General features: G+C 48.0%; 9 protein-coding genes across 9 annotated transcripts; 5 read left to right on the top strand and 4 right to left on the bottom strand.

Moving 5' to 3' along the window:
* Positions 1 to 271: 271 nt before the first annotated feature.
* Positions 272 to 1613, bottom strand: MAA_00440 (uncharacterized protein; the record flags this gene model as incomplete). The annotated part of the gene is made up of 2 exons (XM_007818438.1): positions 272 to 749; positions 820 to 1613. The coding sequence occupies 2 exons, from the start codon at positions 1611 to 1613 to the stop codon at positions 272 to 274; spliced, it is 1272 nt and encodes a 423-aa protein (XP_007816629.1).
* A 296-nt stretch (positions 1614 to 1909) lies between these two features.
* On the top strand, positions 1910 to 3053 carry MAA_00439 (Alcohol dehydrogenase superfamily, zinc-type; the record flags this gene model as incomplete). Its single annotated transcript, XM_007818437.1, has 2 exons — positions 1910 to 2457; positions 2585 to 3053. 2 exons carry the CDS (start codon positions 1910 to 1912, stop codon positions 3051 to 3053), a joined length of 1017 nt encoding a protein of 338 aa, XP_007816628.1.
* Positions 3054 to 3516: 463 nt separating this feature from the next.
* On the top strand, positions 3517 to 5197 carry MAA_00438 (Cytochrome P450 CYP603B2; the record flags this gene model as incomplete). The annotated part of the gene is made up of 3 exons (XM_007818436.1): positions 3517 to 3940; positions 4028 to 4723; positions 4785 to 5197. The coding sequence occupies 3 exons, from the start codon at positions 3517 to 3519 to the stop codon at positions 5195 to 5197; spliced, it is 1533 nt and encodes a 510-aa protein (XP_007816627.1).
* Positions 5198 to 5535: 338 nt separating this feature from the next.
* Positions 5536 to 6885, bottom strand: MAA_00437 (uncharacterized protein; the record flags this gene model as incomplete). Its single annotated transcript, XM_007818435.1, has 1 exon — positions 5536 to 6885. One exon carries the CDS (start codon positions 6883 to 6885, stop codon positions 5536 to 5538), a length of 1350 nt encoding a protein of 449 aa, XP_007816626.1.
* A 413-nt stretch (positions 6886 to 7298) lies between these two features.
* On the top strand, positions 7299 to 8468 carry MAA_00436 (fumarylacetoacetate hydrolase; the record flags this gene model as incomplete). The annotated part of the gene is made up of 6 exons (XM_007818434.2): positions 7299 to 7320; positions 7368 to 7606; positions 7669 to 7727; positions 7791 to 8047; positions 8102 to 8198; positions 8261 to 8468. The coding sequence occupies 6 exons, from the start codon at positions 7299 to 7301 to the stop codon at positions 8466 to 8468; spliced, it is 882 nt and encodes a 293-aa protein (XP_007816625.2).
* Positions 8469 to 8705: 237 nt separating this feature from the next.
* Positions 8706 to 9195, bottom strand: MAA_00435 (uncharacterized protein; the record flags this gene model as incomplete). Its single annotated transcript, XM_007818433.1, has 2 exons — positions 8706 to 8876; positions 9016 to 9195. 2 exons carry the CDS (start codon positions 9193 to 9195, stop codon positions 8706 to 8708), a joined length of 351 nt encoding a protein of 116 aa, XP_007816624.1.
* Positions 9196 to 9796: 601 nt separating this feature from the next.
* MAA_00434 (salicylate hydroxylase) lies at positions 9797 to 11292 on the top strand (the record flags this gene model as incomplete). Its single annotated transcript, XM_007818432.1, has 3 exons — positions 9797 to 9866; positions 9945 to 10145; positions 10208 to 11292. The coding sequence occupies 3 exons, from the start codon at positions 9797 to 9799 to the stop codon at positions 11290 to 11292; spliced, it is 1356 nt and encodes a 451-aa protein (XP_007816623.1).
* A 1600-nt stretch (positions 11293 to 12892) lies between these two features.
* Positions 12893 to 13611, bottom strand: MAA_00433 (uncharacterized protein; the record flags this gene model as incomplete). Its single annotated transcript, XM_007818431.2, has 3 exons — positions 12893 to 12918; positions 12984 to 13436; positions 13500 to 13611. The coding sequence occupies 3 exons, from the start codon at positions 13609 to 13611 to the stop codon at positions 12893 to 12895; spliced, it is 591 nt and encodes a 196-aa protein (XP_007816622.2).
* A 1118-nt stretch (positions 13612 to 14729) lies between these two features.
* On the top strand, positions 14730 to 16484 carry MAA_00432 (benzoate 4-monooxygenase cytochrome P450; the record flags this gene model as incomplete). Its single annotated transcript, XM_007818430.2, has 5 exons — positions 14730 to 14765; positions 14840 to 14965; positions 15030 to 15524; positions 15591 to 16270; positions 16352 to 16484. 5 exons carry the CDS (start codon positions 14730 to 14732, stop codon positions 16482 to 16484), a joined length of 1470 nt encoding a protein of 489 aa, XP_007816621.2.
* Between the last annotated feature and the right edge of the window lie 480 nt (positions 16485 to 16964).

The following is a 16964-nucleotide window of genomic DNA, read 5'->3' as shown; positions in this document are numbered from 1 at the left end:
GTTGTCAATATACTCAGCCTGAACCGTTACATTTATATATTTATAACGAATGAAGAAAGTGAAAAGGCTTGCCTTGAGCTCGTGACCGCTTTTTTATGTATGGTGATTGGATGAAATTGGGCTATTTTACTTTGAGAGACTTGTCAAGCGGCGCCGGGTGCACAGCAAATGGGATAGAGCATATTTTTATTTTGGCTTTGTCAGACCTCTTACAATTGCCCAGGTCTGAACAGTTCCCTAGCAAAGAGTATTAAAGGTCCAAGTGATGAGATTAATCTACGTAATTGCTCTTGAAAAGGGGTGAATTCCGGGGAAAAGTCAGAGCCTCAGTGAGGGCGACTCCATCATATTGGCCCAGCCCTACATGTCCGCCTCTCGAGCGGCCAGAGAAGCCACTACCTCCCACGCCCTCTCCGAGGATGTATTCAAATCCGAGGTTGAGATGCTCCACAAAGAAAGTGTAGTGGTGCATATTCGAAGGCGATACGAGTTCCAGCTGGAAGCCAGTGACTTTGTCTTTGAGAGTGCCTGTAACAGCTCCACCATAGGTTTTGGTGACAAGAGCATAGTCTTCCGTACCAGAGGGAGTATTGGCCGTGCTTCGAAAGACTGGGGCACCATCTTTGAAAAGGACAACAGACTGGTGCGAGTGCTCTGGGTTGATCTCGGAAGCGAAGGCAAAATAGCTGAGCACGTAGGGACCCAACATGGCCCTCACTGCTTGCAGCTTTCTCAGACATGTGAACCAACTATGTCAGAGTTGACCGATTAGTAGGCTGAGACAACGCCACGTGCTGCAGAACTGTATATGCAACTCACCTAAACGCGGACCAGAACCGCTCATGTCCCCCCATACCAGTCCATTTGATGGGCTTGCCTTTAATCTCGACGTCGGTTTCCACTGTTCCGGCCGGAATGGGCTGTGACCAGTGCCAGTAGGGAATGGGCGCGGTAGATGCCTTCTCAGCCGGCCACACGTTCCCATCCGCGGTCAGGGGCAACGCCCGCGAGTGAATGTACACCTTTCCCTTGAGAGTGTCAGAATCTAATGTGACAATGGCCTCTGTCAGGTCTGCGTTGACTTGGAAAGAAAACTGATGGCCAGTCTTCTCGTCTATCCACAGACCGCGGGTTCCGTGTGGGCATGTCTCGACGACAGATCGCTGGGGATAGTACACCTCGTAGAAGCGTGTGCGGTCTGCAAAGCCAACTTCTATGGAAAGACGGAAGTTCCCGGTACCTAGGATGGCGTAGTTGGCATCGCGGTAAAAGCCAAAGACGAAGGACTGCATGCCATCATCAGAGACTCCGTCAAACTCCCACTGCTCTCCCGCGGATGAGTTGAGTAGTGGTATCATTGGCTCTTCGAGGCTGCCCATGGCCTTTGTGGCGAAATCAACAATTTTTCTGCCTTTGGCCATCTCAAACGCCGTCATGTTGCTTACCCGGCAGCCCGCCCTGGTGTCATTGTCGTCGGCCGCCAGAGGAATTTGCTGACCTGGTAAGACATCGCTATTCGGCTCATGCCAGTGAGATGGCCAAGGCTCTGGCCAGCCATGAGTATTAGCGACGGCGGCCAGCAGGCCGATTATAGACACGAGACGGATCAACATTGGAGTGTTTTGGTGGCAACTATATTAACACGAGGGCGAGGCCAAGGGGAATAGAAGAATAAGAAGGATTTGTCATGCTTTATGTCTGAAGAATAGAGGTATCAAGCTCAAGGGTGTAGCATAGTCTTAAGAGTGAGAAAAGGCCGGGTCTCCGAATTACTCCGACTTGGAATGCCAAACATTACAGTGCCATTAGAGAGTATAAAATAGACTTGGGGAGCCAGGAGAAGGGTGTTATGTCCAGCTACCAACAAGTATAATCATTAACTTACTTCCACGCACTTGGCAGTCTGGTCATGGCGAGTGCGGTTTCTTTGCCGATAGCCCGCACGGCTATTGTCGAGGGCGATGACCACCGCCTTCGCATCGAGCATAATGATCCGCTCCTCCGTCTCCGACCGGACGAGGTCCTGGTCCATGTCATGGCCGTCGCAATCAACCCATGCGACTACAAGATGCACGAGCGCTTCCCCTGCCCTGGGGCGGTGGACGGTTGCGATTTTGCAGGAGTGATCGTCGCTCTCGGATCGGACGTGACAAAGTGGAGCATCGGAGACCGAGTCTGCGGGGCCGTCCACGGCTCAAATCCTCTCCGGCCCGAGTCCGGCGCCTTTGCCGATTACATACCGTGCGAATCCGAGTTCACACTCAAGATCCCGGCCGATATGTCGTTCGAAGAAGCTGCCGCGCCGGGGGGGACGGGCCTGGCGACACTGGGCATGGCGCTGTTCAAGGAACTGGCTTTGCCAGGGACCCTGGACGAGCCGGCGACGAAGCCGCGGACAGTGCTTGTGCACGGGGGAAGCTCTTCGGTGGGAACCATGGCGATGCAGTTGGTGCGACTGTAAGTAATTGCATAGCTCCATCAGGCGTCTGAGCATCATGTCTTGTAGCTGACAGAATGGGGACCAAAGGACAGGGCACATACCCATAGCTACATGCTCTCCCAAGAACTTTTCCCTCGCTAAAAGGTTCGGCGCGGCGGAGGTTTTTGATTACAATTCTCCAGACTGCGCCCAAAACATCAAAGCCTATACCAAAAACACGCTTGCGTACGTGCTTGATCCTTTTACGGATGCTAAGAGCATCGCCCTCTGTTTTGCGGCTATGGGCCGTGCCGGTGGCCGCTATGCCTGCTTGGAGATGTACCCAGACTACGTCCTCGAGCGCAAATCCATCAAGGTGGGCTTCATCATGGGTCCTTCACTGCTGGGCCACCGACTTGCGCTGAGCTACGGCTACGAGCGGGACGAGGATCCCGAAATGCGAGCGTTTGGGGTGCAGTGGTACCGTAGCGTGCAGAAGATGCTGGACCAGGGGAAGTTGAGACCACATCCACTAAGGATTCTGGGCAACAGCTTTGAAGCAGTGCTGGAAGGAGTTGATATGCTAAAACGAAAGGCTGTTTCTGGCGAGAAGTTGGTTGTGGCCCTTGGTTAACATAACTACCATTATCCATCATTATACATGTTAGCTGCCTATTGGCAATCCAGTCCCCCCTGCCCCTGTTCCAACATCCATACTCGCCAAATCAATGGATGCAGTGGCAGGATTTGCTCAAGTACCGTTAAAAGCTCTCGCAGGGGTGAAAGATGCGTAACGCAGTTGTTGTCGCTCAGCTATCTTGTTTCTCAATAAAGTAACTAGTCCAGCATTGAATCAATATTTTCTACGGAATATAAGGGGATGTAGCTGATAAAATAAAACGCGTTGTTCATGTGACAAATATTTATCATCATGTATGGTTCCAGCCGCCGAACATTGCTTCGGTGTTCGGTGGATTCCAACATGCACGTCGCATTTGGTCATCCGAGGGGCCTAGCAAGACGGCGCACTTTTAAATACCGCAGTCCTACTTTTATCGCGCACCCAAAACCCGTTGCTTAATAAAAATTTTGTTATAATGCTGAGCGCAGCCATTATTCCTTTTGCCATTTTGGCAGTATCATGCGGTGTTTTTTACTCGCTCGTCTGCTTGGGAGGCTCAGCCGCGAGGAAGCGGGCTCTGGCGCACATTCCAGAACTACGGTTTGAGAAGGATAATACGCCAGACCGATATAGAAACAACACTCGATCCCTTTTGAGAATCGGATATGAAAAGTACCTCCAGTATGGCGTTCCGTTCCAGATGTATAACCCGATTGGCGAGTTGGGCAACCAAGTTATTCTTCCCATGAAGTATCTAGACGAAGTCAAGCGCGCCCCCAAGTCGCTGTTCAGTTTCGAGGTGTTTTCAGAAAAGTTGTTTCTCCTGAACTATATCAACGCCCCTCGTCAGACCAACGCTGCCACCCACGCTATCAAATTTCACCTGAATAGGAACTTGAGTGAGAATAACCACCTATATTACGCGCGGCTTGTTTTGAAAATTTCAGACAATTTCAACTGACTGACGGCTTATCCCCACTTTCTAGATAATGTCATGAATGGGCTCTGGACTGAGGCTGAGGCATCGCTCAAGAAGACCATTCCTTCGCCGGGTTGGCAGTCGATTCCCGGGGGCGACCTTGCATGCAGCATTCTTTCACCCGTCATGTCGTATATTCTCGTGGGCCCGTCATTTTGCAGGGATCCTGAATGGCTAGATATTGCGGTAGAAACCACCTTTTCTGTCTTTGACGCCTCGTTGGACATTCGAAAGAAATATACGGCAAATTGGAGGTGGCTGGCGCGATGGCAGAATGGCACTGCGCAACGACTTGGGACGATTCGAAAGAAGGCCCTGGAGTTAATTAAGCCGCTATACGACGAAAGACGCCAGGCTATCAATGAGAATGATGGCCGAAGCGACAGCGGCTCTGAAATGTTTCACGACACCATATATTGGCTCTTGGGCCAAAAACGGGCTGACACCTCCTTGAAGGCAGTCGTTGACCAGCAGTTATTTTTGACCTTGGCGTCTATCCACACCACTTCTGGCATGTTGCAGTCCCTCTTATTCGACTGGCTCGCTCATCCCGAGTACCATGCTGAGATTACGGCGGAAATCAACGAGGCCTTGGCTGAGTTTAAAACTTCGGGCAGCGAATGGACGCTGCAGCGAGTTGCCAGGATGAGAAAGCTGGATAGCTTCATGAAGGAGAGCATACGGACGAATCCCATGGCCTTCAGTAGGAATCTTGAGACAATCTTGCACACTACACATTCACTAATAATGCGTCTCCACAACAGTCACCGGTCAGCGCTACGCGATCAAGTCTCACACGTTCAAGGACGGATTCAACTTGCCGGCTGGTACTATGTTCCACTTTGCCGCCGACGCCGTCCATCATGATCCAAACAAATATCCCGATCCAGACAAATTCGACGCATACCGGTTCCTCCGTCTTCGCGAAAAAGTAGACCCAAACCAGTTTCACTTTGCCTTCGTCTCAGACATGAATCTGAATTTTGGCGCTGGTCAGCACACCTGTCCGGGGCGATTTCTCGCGGCCGTGGTCTTGAAGTTCGCCCTCATCCTGCTTATCACTCGATACGAGATTAAGTTTTCGGACGGCAGCACGCAAAAACCGCCAAATGTGTTCGTCGACAATACTATGAGGCCGGATCCCTCTGCAAAACTACTCATAAAGGCTCTTATTTAAGGAGTAATTTCTGCGCCTGGACACGGTAGACGATGCCATCCAGACCATGGTTGTTGGCCCAAAGTCATCAAGCTGAATCTTCGCAAGTACACCTTATGTTAGCAGGATAATGCCTAGACTGATAGAATTCAACTGCCTTCATTATTCTTACGCCTTATGTCTTAACATAAAGCTAATGTGGCGTAGGAACAGAGGAATGTTCCCGTGTAGATATAGTGGCAACGGCTAATAAGTCATCGGCTATGAAGGATATGTTCATGTGCCAGGATATAAGTCCATATTTTCCTTATATTTACGCTGCAAATACACTAGCCAAATCATGCTTTAAATTTGATCATCTATCTTTGCTTCCATTGAAAGTTCTGTTCCGCGCCAGGAATCAGCGGGCGTAGCGCCATCCCGTAATCTCCACCGTTTGGTGTCCTCAACAGCGTGTGAATATGGAACTTTGCAGGTTCCTCATTCGTTAAAAAGACCCCAGAATGATGATCAAACTCTATGATTACGACCGCACTCTGTAGCCGATAGTAAAACGCATCCTCATTGGCAAATCCACCAATCCAAGAGAAGTACGTCTCGTGATACAGAGATTTGATATGCGCCAGACGAATTAACCGAGCCTTTTCCGGGAGATATAAAAGATATTGATGCAAAATTTTATCGACCAGGTCTCGTTGGTCCTGTGTAAATTCCGACACAGGGACGCCTTCATACGGCACGATGCGATTATCGCGATACGCGCCGCATAAGTGGCGCTGATCGTCGTGGTTCCACCGCCCATAAGGCATAGCGGCATCTTTCATATGTTTGTATGTTTGTACACGAGATTGTACATCTTGAGGTAAGCTCTGCATGAGTTGCAAACCGAGTGCTTCCTCTGTGTGCAGAATGCGCGTGCCTTTATAAGGACCAGAGTCTATGATGTTTGGTTCTGCGCCGGTAAACCATGGCGAGAGGACCATTTGCTGCTTGTAAAAGAAAACATTTAAGCATAAATGGTGTCCATAGAAAGAAAAGCCCCATGGTCGCGTCGTGGATGGTTCTGAGCCAAACAAGACGAAGTTGTAAGAAAATTCGTTCATTATTGCTGGTGCTTGGACCAGGTCACCCAAAAATCCATTGATGCGAGTAGCTCCAATTGCCTTCTCGAAACCTTCTGGGGAGAGCGTTGCACGCAGTACATTGATGATGGCTTCCCGAAGGTCTAGGGTAACATCGGAATCATCTAGGCGAATACCCTTGTCGCTTATGAGAAACTCGGGGTTGGACCATGTTCGCCACTCAGGCGAGTCAATGTGGTAAGAAAGGGTTTGTCGTTGCCTTTTGTTTGCTAAAAAGGTGACTAGTTTTGCGGCTTGGACAATGTGCTCAATGGGAATTCCTTGGTCTTCCAACTTGAATAGATCTGGCTGTAGTCTTCCTACGAAGAGTGACATGGTGAGTACGAAGGTTGTCTTGTCTCTCAGTGCTAGTGTACGTGGTGACATACCATTGGCAGTGATTCCCTTGAACGGCTCTGACAACAAGCCTTGCCAATGTTCATACAGCGCATGTAACCATGGCGGGTTCTTCTTCTCTTTGAAGGCCACTGCGTATTGATAACAGTCTTGCTCTCTCATCGCCGTAAACCTGTCCGTATTCAAGTCCGGCAAGTGCGCTCGGAACGAACTGTCAGATTGCATCGTCATTGTGACTAAGTTGTCGATAGTGAGCAGCTGGGCGGTTCAAAGTGTTTGTACAAAACCTTGTCTATTAGAGTCCCGTAACTCTCCGATTTGCGTGCAGCACTTGGAGCCGTTAAACGTGTCATTACTTATGCCCGATCTACGTACTCCGTATGCAAGTTGAAACCAGACCCCATGAGCGGAAGATGGATCCACATCCAGCGGATGGTGGCCCGGAACGGCACAACGACATCCTATTGGCAGATTCCAATATTCACATGCAGCTTAACGTCTCCATGTACACACACCGACCTTCCCTACAATCATCAAATACAAAGCACATTAGACTGCATTCAATTGTGATTGGGTGATGACAATCTGTGCATGTGCGGCGCACAACTTGCATATTTCAGAAGCTCGTCAACAATATCTCGAACATGGCATCATCCACCTTCAAGAGTAAGCTGCCTCACATCTTAATGATCACACGACTCTAATAGTAGTAGGGCTTGTCCGATTCGTCCCTACTTCGGATTCTAGTAAGATTCTCATAGGTCAACCCATCGATGACAGCATCGACGTTGGCGCCGCGCTTCGAAAGTGCCAGAAGGTCGAGGTTGAGGTTTTCTCTGGGTCATCTGTCCTAAGTCCAGGACAAAGATCTACGAGCCGCGACACGATTCAAAAACTGTTGTCGCCGCTTGCAGCTGAAGAAGTTGGCACCATTCGTGGCATCGGGCTCAATGTTGGTAGACCATTAGCAAAGGTGCCCAGAAAGAAGAGCTAACTCTCCATGACTTTTCACAGTACAAGCAGCATGCAGAGGAAGTTCATCTTCAGATTCCAACAGTTCCCACTGTTTTCATGTATATTCAAAACGCCCTATATGTATAATTGCCGGGGATAGAGCCCTATCTGATAGCATATAGGAAACCCTGCACGGCGATAGGTGACCCGTGGCCAACCCCGACCATGTTACCAAAGATTACTCAAATAGATGATTGTGGAGACTACGAGGCTGAGCTTGCTGTTGTCATTGGCAAAACTGCCAAAAACGTTTCCAAGGACGACGCGATGAACTATGTTCTTGGATACACGGCTTGCAACGATGTTTCTAGTAGAACGAGCCAATTCGCACAGTCCCAGTGGTCATTTTCCAAAAGCTTTGATGGCTCATGCCCCTTGGGTTCGTTACAATACAACCCGTCCCGTTTGATCTTATATTCTGACGGGTATACAGGTCCAGCGCTAGTGTCGCCGTCTGTCATTTCAGATCCTTGTACTCTTCGACTGCGCGGTGTGAAGAATAAGGAATTACTGCAAGATTGTGGCATAGAGTGAGCACGCTTTCATAGAAGAATATACATGGTCTAATAACTAACATATATACGTGCTCTAGCGACCTTATTTTCAGTGTAGCGGAGCTTATTAGCTTCTTGTCCCAGGGTACTACACTCCCTGTCGGTACGGTTATTATAACTGGCACTCCGGCAGGAGTTGGTGTTAGTCGCAACCCGAAGGTAACCCTGGCTCACGGCGATGAGTTTTGGGTGGAAATTCTGCCTCACATAGGTACCTTGGTGAACGTGTTCCAGAATGAGATGTAGCTAGGTTGGTCACCAAGGCAATTTGTGCAGATCATATCCTTCGTTGTTCAAGTATAGGGTTATAATAGCCACAGTCCAATTGACTACTTTGTTGCCCTCTAAAGTGCGTACCTTTACGATGAAAGAAAATTGCTCTGCTGTCTAGTATAAGCCGGAAATCTCGTATTCCAATGCAGTATTCTCTTTACTATGACTCGCTAATTGCAATGCAATACAGCTTCTCCATCATACAAGAAGCTATCCCAATAATCGAGGAATTTGATCCTTCAAGTGCTCAACTATCGCTTCAGGCCCTTTTGCCACCTGCAGACCGTATGGAATAGCATGTGTCTTGATGTTGGGCCTGATTCCCTTTGCCGTCTCAATCATGCCCTCGCTCTCCTCAGCAGTCCACATAGAGGCACAACACTATTCTCAGAGTCAGTAACCAAATGTCAAATGCCATGTTTGAAGCCCAAATTCACCAGTATATCAGGTTGCAAACTCATGACTTTGGTCTCGACTTCATGCGGGCCTGAACTCTCATTAGCACAATATCGCCTCGTACCAGAGCCACTGAATCAAAGTCATTGATTCCAATTTTGTCAATACCGTCACAGTTCCCAACATATTCAATCTCATATCGATCTTTCAGACCATCAATCACCCTTCCAATAACATACTTGGCCCTCTCGGGTGCATTATTGACGGTCACAAGTCGGAATGGCCTTGGCGTATAAATAGCCATAGTGTCTTATTCCCAAGTTGGTAAGAAATGAGTTGTATCTGCTGTGATTGAACCTTGCTTCTATTAAACTCTGACTGACAGCTCACATACGTATATATAACGAGTGTCACGGACCGCGCCATGCTTAGCACATGACTTGTACCAAGTCAACACTTTCCACAAATACAATACATAGTACTAATAAATTGGAGCATTTTAAACATTTATCCGACCTCGTAAAGCACGCCATACGGACCCTCACAACATCCTTTCCGAGTGGTGGAGTACCGGCCAACCTTTGTCTCATTGGCTCGGAATACAAGACAACCGAGGCCCATCGGCGACACCTGGCGGCGTGTAAATGACCAAAAGGAACTAGCAAATCTAAGGAACTATCCGAGCAGATAGGTAAGGTTAAAGTGCTCGGGAATTGCTCTCGGGACTGAGTTGTATTTTATCTTCTGCGTATCCCTTTGCCGTAGTTACTTGTGAAGCTTTCATCCCGAGAAGCATAAGAGACTCATCTTGAATCTTCATTCAGCAGCACCAGAAACCTTTGCTCTTATAGTTCTTTTTCGACCGTTCTCATCTTGCTTCACCTTGACTTTGGCGTTCCAACAAAATGGGCTCCAAATTGATCGACGAGCAGCAAAGCGATATCTTTGACCTACGATTTGCTATTGTTGGAGCAGGTATGTCATCTCCATATCAGTAATCGTTTGAGACCGATCGACCTAACAATGTCATTTTCTCTTTCCTTCTTTTTTCAGGCATAGGTGGCCTAGCGAGCGCATTAGCACTCGCAAAGAAGGGATTCAAAGATATACATGTCTATGAAAATGCGTCCAACTTGGGATTCATGGGCGCTGGTATCCAGCTGGCGCCCAATCTGGTACGCATTTTAAGTAGACTGGACTGTTGGGATTCAGTCGAGGCGGAGGCTACCGATGTGCTCGAGACAAGTATAAGAGGTGAGTCATAATATTCCATCTGCGCCCATAGACATACACAAGGATGCCGACGCTTTATTCAGATGGTGCAACGGATACAGAACTCGCCCATGTCCGCATGCCTGACATCCGAAAGAAATATGGATATCCTCATTGCACTGGCCATCGAGCGTCTCTAGTCGGAGGTCTATACCAGGGATGCAGAAAAATGCGCGCAATCAAATTTCACTTTGGTTGTGCTGTCACTGCAATCACCTCTTTCCAGCCAAAAGTCGAATTCGTCGTCAAGACACGAGAAGGCGTGGAACAACGCATTATTGCCGACACCCTGCTTGCAGCGGATGGAGTCAAGTCCATCACCCGCGTTGCTCTGCTCAACCAAATCAACCACGCCTCGGAAGTAGAAGACACCGGCCAGGCAGCGTATCGAGTACTTTTACCACGAGAAAAGATGCAAGACGATCCGGAAATGATGGCACTACTGGATAGTAACCAGGTTACCAGGTGGATCGGTGAGAAAAGGCACTGGATTGCGTATCCTATCCAGTCAAGAACCATGTACAACATGTCGTCAATCCAGCCAGACACCAACTTTGCCTCGGAACCATCCATGACCTACACGACAAAGGGATCAAAGGACACAATGCTCAGCGTCTTTGCAGATTTCTGCCCGCTTATACAGCGTATGCTCGATTTGGTCCCTGATGGCCAAGTTTGTGAATGGAAGTTGCGTGTTCAAAAACCTCTACCAACATGGGTCCATGGATCCGTGGCTCTAGTAGGGGATGCATGCCATCCCACTCTGCCACATCTGAATCAAGGAGCCGCGCAAGCTGTTGAGGATGCTGCCGTGTTGGCTGAGGTTTTGGCCAAGTGCCCAGGCAGTGATTTGGCTTCCCTCAACAAGTCGCTACGTGTTTACGAACTGATACGTAAGGAACGGGCCACTACACTTGTGCGGTGGGCTGCTGAGTCGGGCCGCATTTTGCATTTGGGTCAAGGGAAAGCAAAGGAAGAACGAGACAGGCGGTTTGCTAATGCCAACGCCGGTGGGCATCATCTTCCCGATAAGTGGGCATCTTCTGATGTTCAGGAATACATTTACTCGCATGACTGTATGCAGGAGGCTGCGGATCAATTTTGTCGATTGTATCAGAGTTTGAGCTAGATTAAAATGACATGTGAGGTAAATGTGCATCCAGGATTTCAGCTCCGGATGGACCTTCAATAATGGAGCCAAAGTCATCGTAATCCGCATCACCAATGCCAAAGCCAAAAGCGTCCTGATGCCTAAGGAACCCAAATGAGCTGTCCGGTCCGTACTCGTCTAGGCTAAGTAGCGTATGACTTGCTGCCATGGATTGCACGGTTTCGGGCTGCCGTCCAGCCCATAACGAGTCTTGGGTTGTTAATGGTTCGTTCCTAACCTCGTCTCTTGACTCTCGAGGACTCGAGACATTCTTGCTTGCGGAATCTGACCTAGTGTTAACGACGTATAATGATATCAAACATGTTTATTCGACACGCTGAAAATTCATACCTTTATCCCGAAGCAAATCAAACAAACCTTGAAGCCGTTGGTAGGCTTTTGAGCTCAACATGCTCATGCCGCCCAGTGTCCTCAGGTTCCGTAAAGCCGCTTGCAACAAGATCTCAAGATCAGGCTCTTGGGTTCCAATACTACTAACCCTAGTGTCTGAAATGTGGCTGGATAAAACCCATAGACCAAAAGAGTGCAAACATGTTGTAAATGCTAGGGAAATCGCGATTAGAACATGATACTTTGGGAAGCAACAAGTCTGCAAACCGGATACATAAAAACGCAAGCTATCAAAAACACACCAGAATAATTGCAAATCCACCATAGAGCATTGGTCTCCAAGAATCCCAGTCTTTTCTGCAAGACTTCACAAATCACGTAGTGGGTATCTCGCGCTGCTACCAGGTTTCTTCGTAACATGGCCACAATCGTTTCACCGGTTACCCCTGACAGGAACTGTGGCCCTACAGTTGTAAGACATTCTAGGCTTCGCATCAAAATTGCCCCGTGTACGAGGAGAACGACGCGGTGGTAGTGTAGCGAAAGGATGATTGCAAGTCTTTCGGCGTCTTCTGAAGGAGCAACCCAGTTGCCGAAACCTACTTCTGCATTCATGATGCCGAAAATTTTATTACAGGTTACCCAGTTGTCCAACCTTATGGAGAGATTCAGGACTTCAGAGAGGAGATGCTCAGTGGGTAGCTCCCTGACCGATCCGATATTCGACAGGTATATTTTGTCCAAAGCCAGACCTGTCAATTCATGTAGTGAGCTTTTAAAACAAAATTTGTGTTAGCGGAAATGCGAAGCTTTTATGCACACTGAGTGAATGAGATCCTACGTTAGCAAGGCAAAGAATGAAGCTGTGTTGTTGATAGCCATTGTCCTTGTTTCGATTTCTGAAAATTCGCCAACGGATACTATTTTCGCAATTTCTGGGCGGACGTAGTTCATACCGATAAGACATGGACGACCAAAGCACGCACTGAGAATTCTGTGAATGAAATAGAGTTAGAATGACTATAACCTGGACACTGCCGCATAAAGGAATCGACTTCGCCTTCACCTATCTTGAGTGACAGTTGCCAACCAAAGCCTCGCACGCAGTCTCTGCTCGCCGGCTCCAAGACAGGCGTACGTGGACGGCGCATGTAGTCCCAGATGATATGCAGTTCTGACAGCTAGTGAATGGGATGAAAGGCTTGCCATCGAGCGTCGAATGTTTTGCTCAAAGGTACTCAACAACAATAATGCCTGCACTGGACAAAGGTATCAGTTTACGGGATTGTATATAGTTTACATCTTCATCAGATACTTACATGTTTGGACGGTCGATAAATGTATAGCCATTCCGTAAAGAAGATTGATAACGCGCCGGTAGAAAGGTTCAGGCGAGGGGCCATCAATTGTATAGAGCGCATAGGCCAAGACGATATTTAGTAACGCTTGCCAGGACTGTGTGGACGGGCATGATTCATTTGCGTCCTCGTTCAAAACATGCAATTTGCCCATTATGCTAACTTCGTCGACATAGGGGAGAACATCGCCGATGGTGTCAAAGAACCGAGCCACAAGCTCCTCATTTGACGGGTACTCCTGAACGCTTTCATGAAGAGTTGCATGCGGTAATGACTTCCTTAAAACCCTGCTTCGGCTACCCCTCATGTCAGATGTAGGAGATGCTCGTTGCGCCTGGCCGCGAGATGCCTTGTAGCCAAGATTGGCAATGGCGCCAGATAGACACCAGAAGAAGCCGTGATTGGTGCTTGATCCTGCCGAGGGGGTTAGGCTGATGAGTAGGATAATACTTGTACAATGGAGGCCTCCTTTCTTACCAAAATAGCCCACTTCACCATTTGATAATTGATCGAATGCATTTGTGGCAAGAACATCGGCAAGAGATTCGCTCAGCGGTGGATCGGAAGGTGAGGTATGCCTTGGTTTCATATTGCGAGCTGGCTGTCGCAGCAACGGCCGTGAGACATGTTCAGAATTGATGGTGCTGGGCGTATCTTGAGCATCACCATCCATCACTACGGGACTGGATGAAGTCCGCGGTGCTGTGGGAGCCGAGGCATCTTCTCGGCTAGGCTGATTCAGATATTGCCGAGCTATCCAACTGTTTCTATAGACGTGTAAGCTTTATCTGTATTGTTCAGGGATGCGAAAGGCCGAAATTGTACTGAAGCTGATTTGTCATCAACTACTCACCGCCGTGCCATGCGCTTATCACGATCATTCAATGTATAAACGCAATCCACATCTACCTTCATACACCGTCCACATTTTGGTCGATCACCATCACACTGGCGACCATATTAGCTCAAAGATTCCACGAAATATGGACCTTGTCCCTTACTCTCGACTTTTTAAACTTGCAGGCGTCACAAGCAAGGAAGGTCCTCCTCCGTGGTAGTGACTGGCTTCCGGTTCCCTGCATAACGCCACCGGACCGCCCGGACACTAATCTGAGGTCAGTAGATTGGCTCAAAATTCATCATGTAAAGCCTCCAAGACAAGGATTTACCTGCACCCTACACCTGCTGAAACGATCCGCTTTCCGGCAGTCGGGGGAAAGCTGAGGGATGAGGTCCTAGGTCACGTCGAAGTCACCAGTCCAATCAGCGGCTTCCGAGAGACTCGATACACAATGCAAAACTGATTAAATGCTTCAAGACTATCTCTATCAGCGAGTTATCGGAGCCTTATAGTCATAGCCACGCGCCCAAAACAAGATGTGTCTGGTTTGTGATATCCCCGCATGTGGGGAAGTTCTTAGCGGCCAAACAGTATCCGATTGGTCAACTGACCAGCCGCGTATTGTGGCTTGCTGTGGTTATTGCCGAGAATGGTTGCCGTTGCTATTTGCATCTACAAAAGCAGGAGTATCCTAGACGAGCCACTTAGTCGCTGACGAATAGTTGCCTTTTCATTATTCATATATTGCCTAGCTTATGCTAAGAAGCAGCGAGTATTCCATCAACCGTACATATTCCTATATACAGTGTTCGTTTCGCCGACTTGATCCACGAATCCCCTGATAAGCTGTATACATGGCAGCTAGAATGACCAAGTTGGAAACGGGCTGTGAGGAGATTGAGGTTCGCGCATATCATTGATTACTAGACATTCAGTAAACCTCAACGTTCCTGTTGAAAACTAAGCACATCTTTAGAATGAATGTCATGCTGAGCTGAGCGAAGAGCGTCGCCAATATCCCGCCGCGCGTCATGGCATCACTAAACGTGACTCGTTACCGCAAATAGACGATAATGATCCCTTACGCTGGCCCAAGTCAAAGGTTAGTCTATCATCCACAAATGCATTACTGCCACGGATTCAGTGGCTGACTTCCAACACTCCAGAAACTGCTGAATCTTGCTTTGGTTGCCTTTCATGGCTTCATGGCAACTTTCAGTGCTTCCGCAATCATGTCAGCCTTTGTCGACATCGCGGCCGATCTTCACGTTCCTGTCCAGAAAGCCAGCTATCTGACATCCTTGTTCATTGTTATTCTTGGAGCAGCACCGTTGTTTTGGCGACCACTATCCCAGGCTTATGGCAGGCGGCCCATCTTCCTCATCTCTTTGGTGGGAAGCATGCTTGGAAATGTTGGCTGCGCTGTTACCAAATCCTATGGGACCATGGCCCTTTGTCGTGCCATTACAGCGTTTTTTATTAGTCCCGCTGCATCTATTGGGAGCGCTGTTGTTTCTGAAATGTTCTTAAAAGAGGAACGAGCACAATATATGGGTGTTTGGACCGCAATGGTGACGCTTGGTGTTCCTTTGGCCCCTCTTCTTTTCGGCTTTGTGGTACTGCGTGTTGGGTATCGCTGGGTTTATTGGATTTTGGCGATTGTAAGTTCTTCTGGAGATATGGTATCATTAACTTATAACCTGTAAAACTGACTAGATGTGGCGCAGACTAACGGCGTTCAATTCGTTCTTTACTTATTATTCGGGCCTGAGTCTCGCTTTATTCGAAACGAAAACGCAAGCAAATCGTTGATTCATGCTTCTTGGAAACGACAGTATCTCACATTCCAACGAATCGATCCGTCTCCTATTACGATATGGGACTTTCTCCACCCACTAACTCTCGCAGCACACTTGCGTGTCGCTCTTCCTGCTATTTTATATTCCATGGTCTTCCTCTGGGGTAGTGTTATGACAACGTTCGAGATTCCACAAATCTTCCCCGAGCTATTCCACCTCGACACTCAGCAGGTCGGGCTACAGTTCATCTCTGTTCTGGTCGGCACAATTATTGGTGAACAGTTGGGAGGCACTCTATCGGACAGGTGGATGCTGTTAGGACGACAGAAAACTGGAAAACAGCAGCGGCCCGAGTTTCGCCTTTGGCTCTCGTATATTGGCCATTTGCTCACCATTGCTGGCACCGTCGTTTTCTTTGTTCAATTGAGTAAGGCACAAACTTGGAACGTCACTCCACTTCTTGGAGCCGGCATTTCTGCAGGGGGTAACCAAATTGTTACTACTATAATGATAACTTACGCTGTGGATTGCTATCCTCATGATGCTGCAGCAGTGGGCGTCTTCATTCTTCTTGTTCGTCAAACGTGGGGTTTTATTGGCCCTTTCTGGTACGTTTTCTTTTGTTTTCTGATGCTTCGAGTTTGTAATGTTTCTTTGCGGCAACTACTAAGCATGAGTCACTACACCAGGATTCCTCAAATGGTTGATGTGCTAGGGCTGGCTATGTCTTCTGTACTAGCAACAGCCATGATAGTCGTGGTATCGATAATTCCCACAGTTATTCTTCAATTATTAGGAAAGAACAACATCGAGGAGTGGTAGTAAAAGGTATATATTATTTAGTATTTTCCCTCTATTTATACCGGAATGTTGCGAACAGTTCACTCTTGAAAAGCCTTTGCAAGTGCAATGAATTCCAGGTTCCATGTTTTTGTTAGTTTTTTCTGCATCCACGAAATATGAAAGGCTGACCAATTACCTTGTAGTAGAGATAAAAGGCCCTTAACCCTTCAAGCTAAATGTCAACACAGAGGAAACCAAGACTACTTCAAGCAGCTGTTAAATTGCCAAGCCAAGAGACTTGACAGCGAAATATTTATCTCAAAGGGTCATACTGTGTACTTGCAATGCAATGTTCTGGCGGAATTCTTACAACCCGGCTGCTACCTATGTCAATACTCGTGTCAGCAACAATTAACTCCCCCCTAAATATATCGTTTCCCCAAATATTATTTTGAGCAGACTGAGCTTAGCATTAGCACTTGAACCGCAGATGACAGTTAGCGATCTTTTGGGTATAGC

Source organism: Metarhizium robertsii (assembly GCF_000187425.2).
Source record: "Metarhizium robertsii ARSEF 23 chromosome Unknown MAA_Scf_3, whole genome shotgun sequence".
NCBI classification, from domain to species: Eukaryota; Fungi; Ascomycota; class Sordariomycetes; order Hypocreales; family Clavicipitaceae; genus Metarhizium; species Metarhizium robertsii.
Note: the sequence above shows the minus strand (reverse complement) of the source record. Positions and strands in the feature narration are given on the sequence as shown.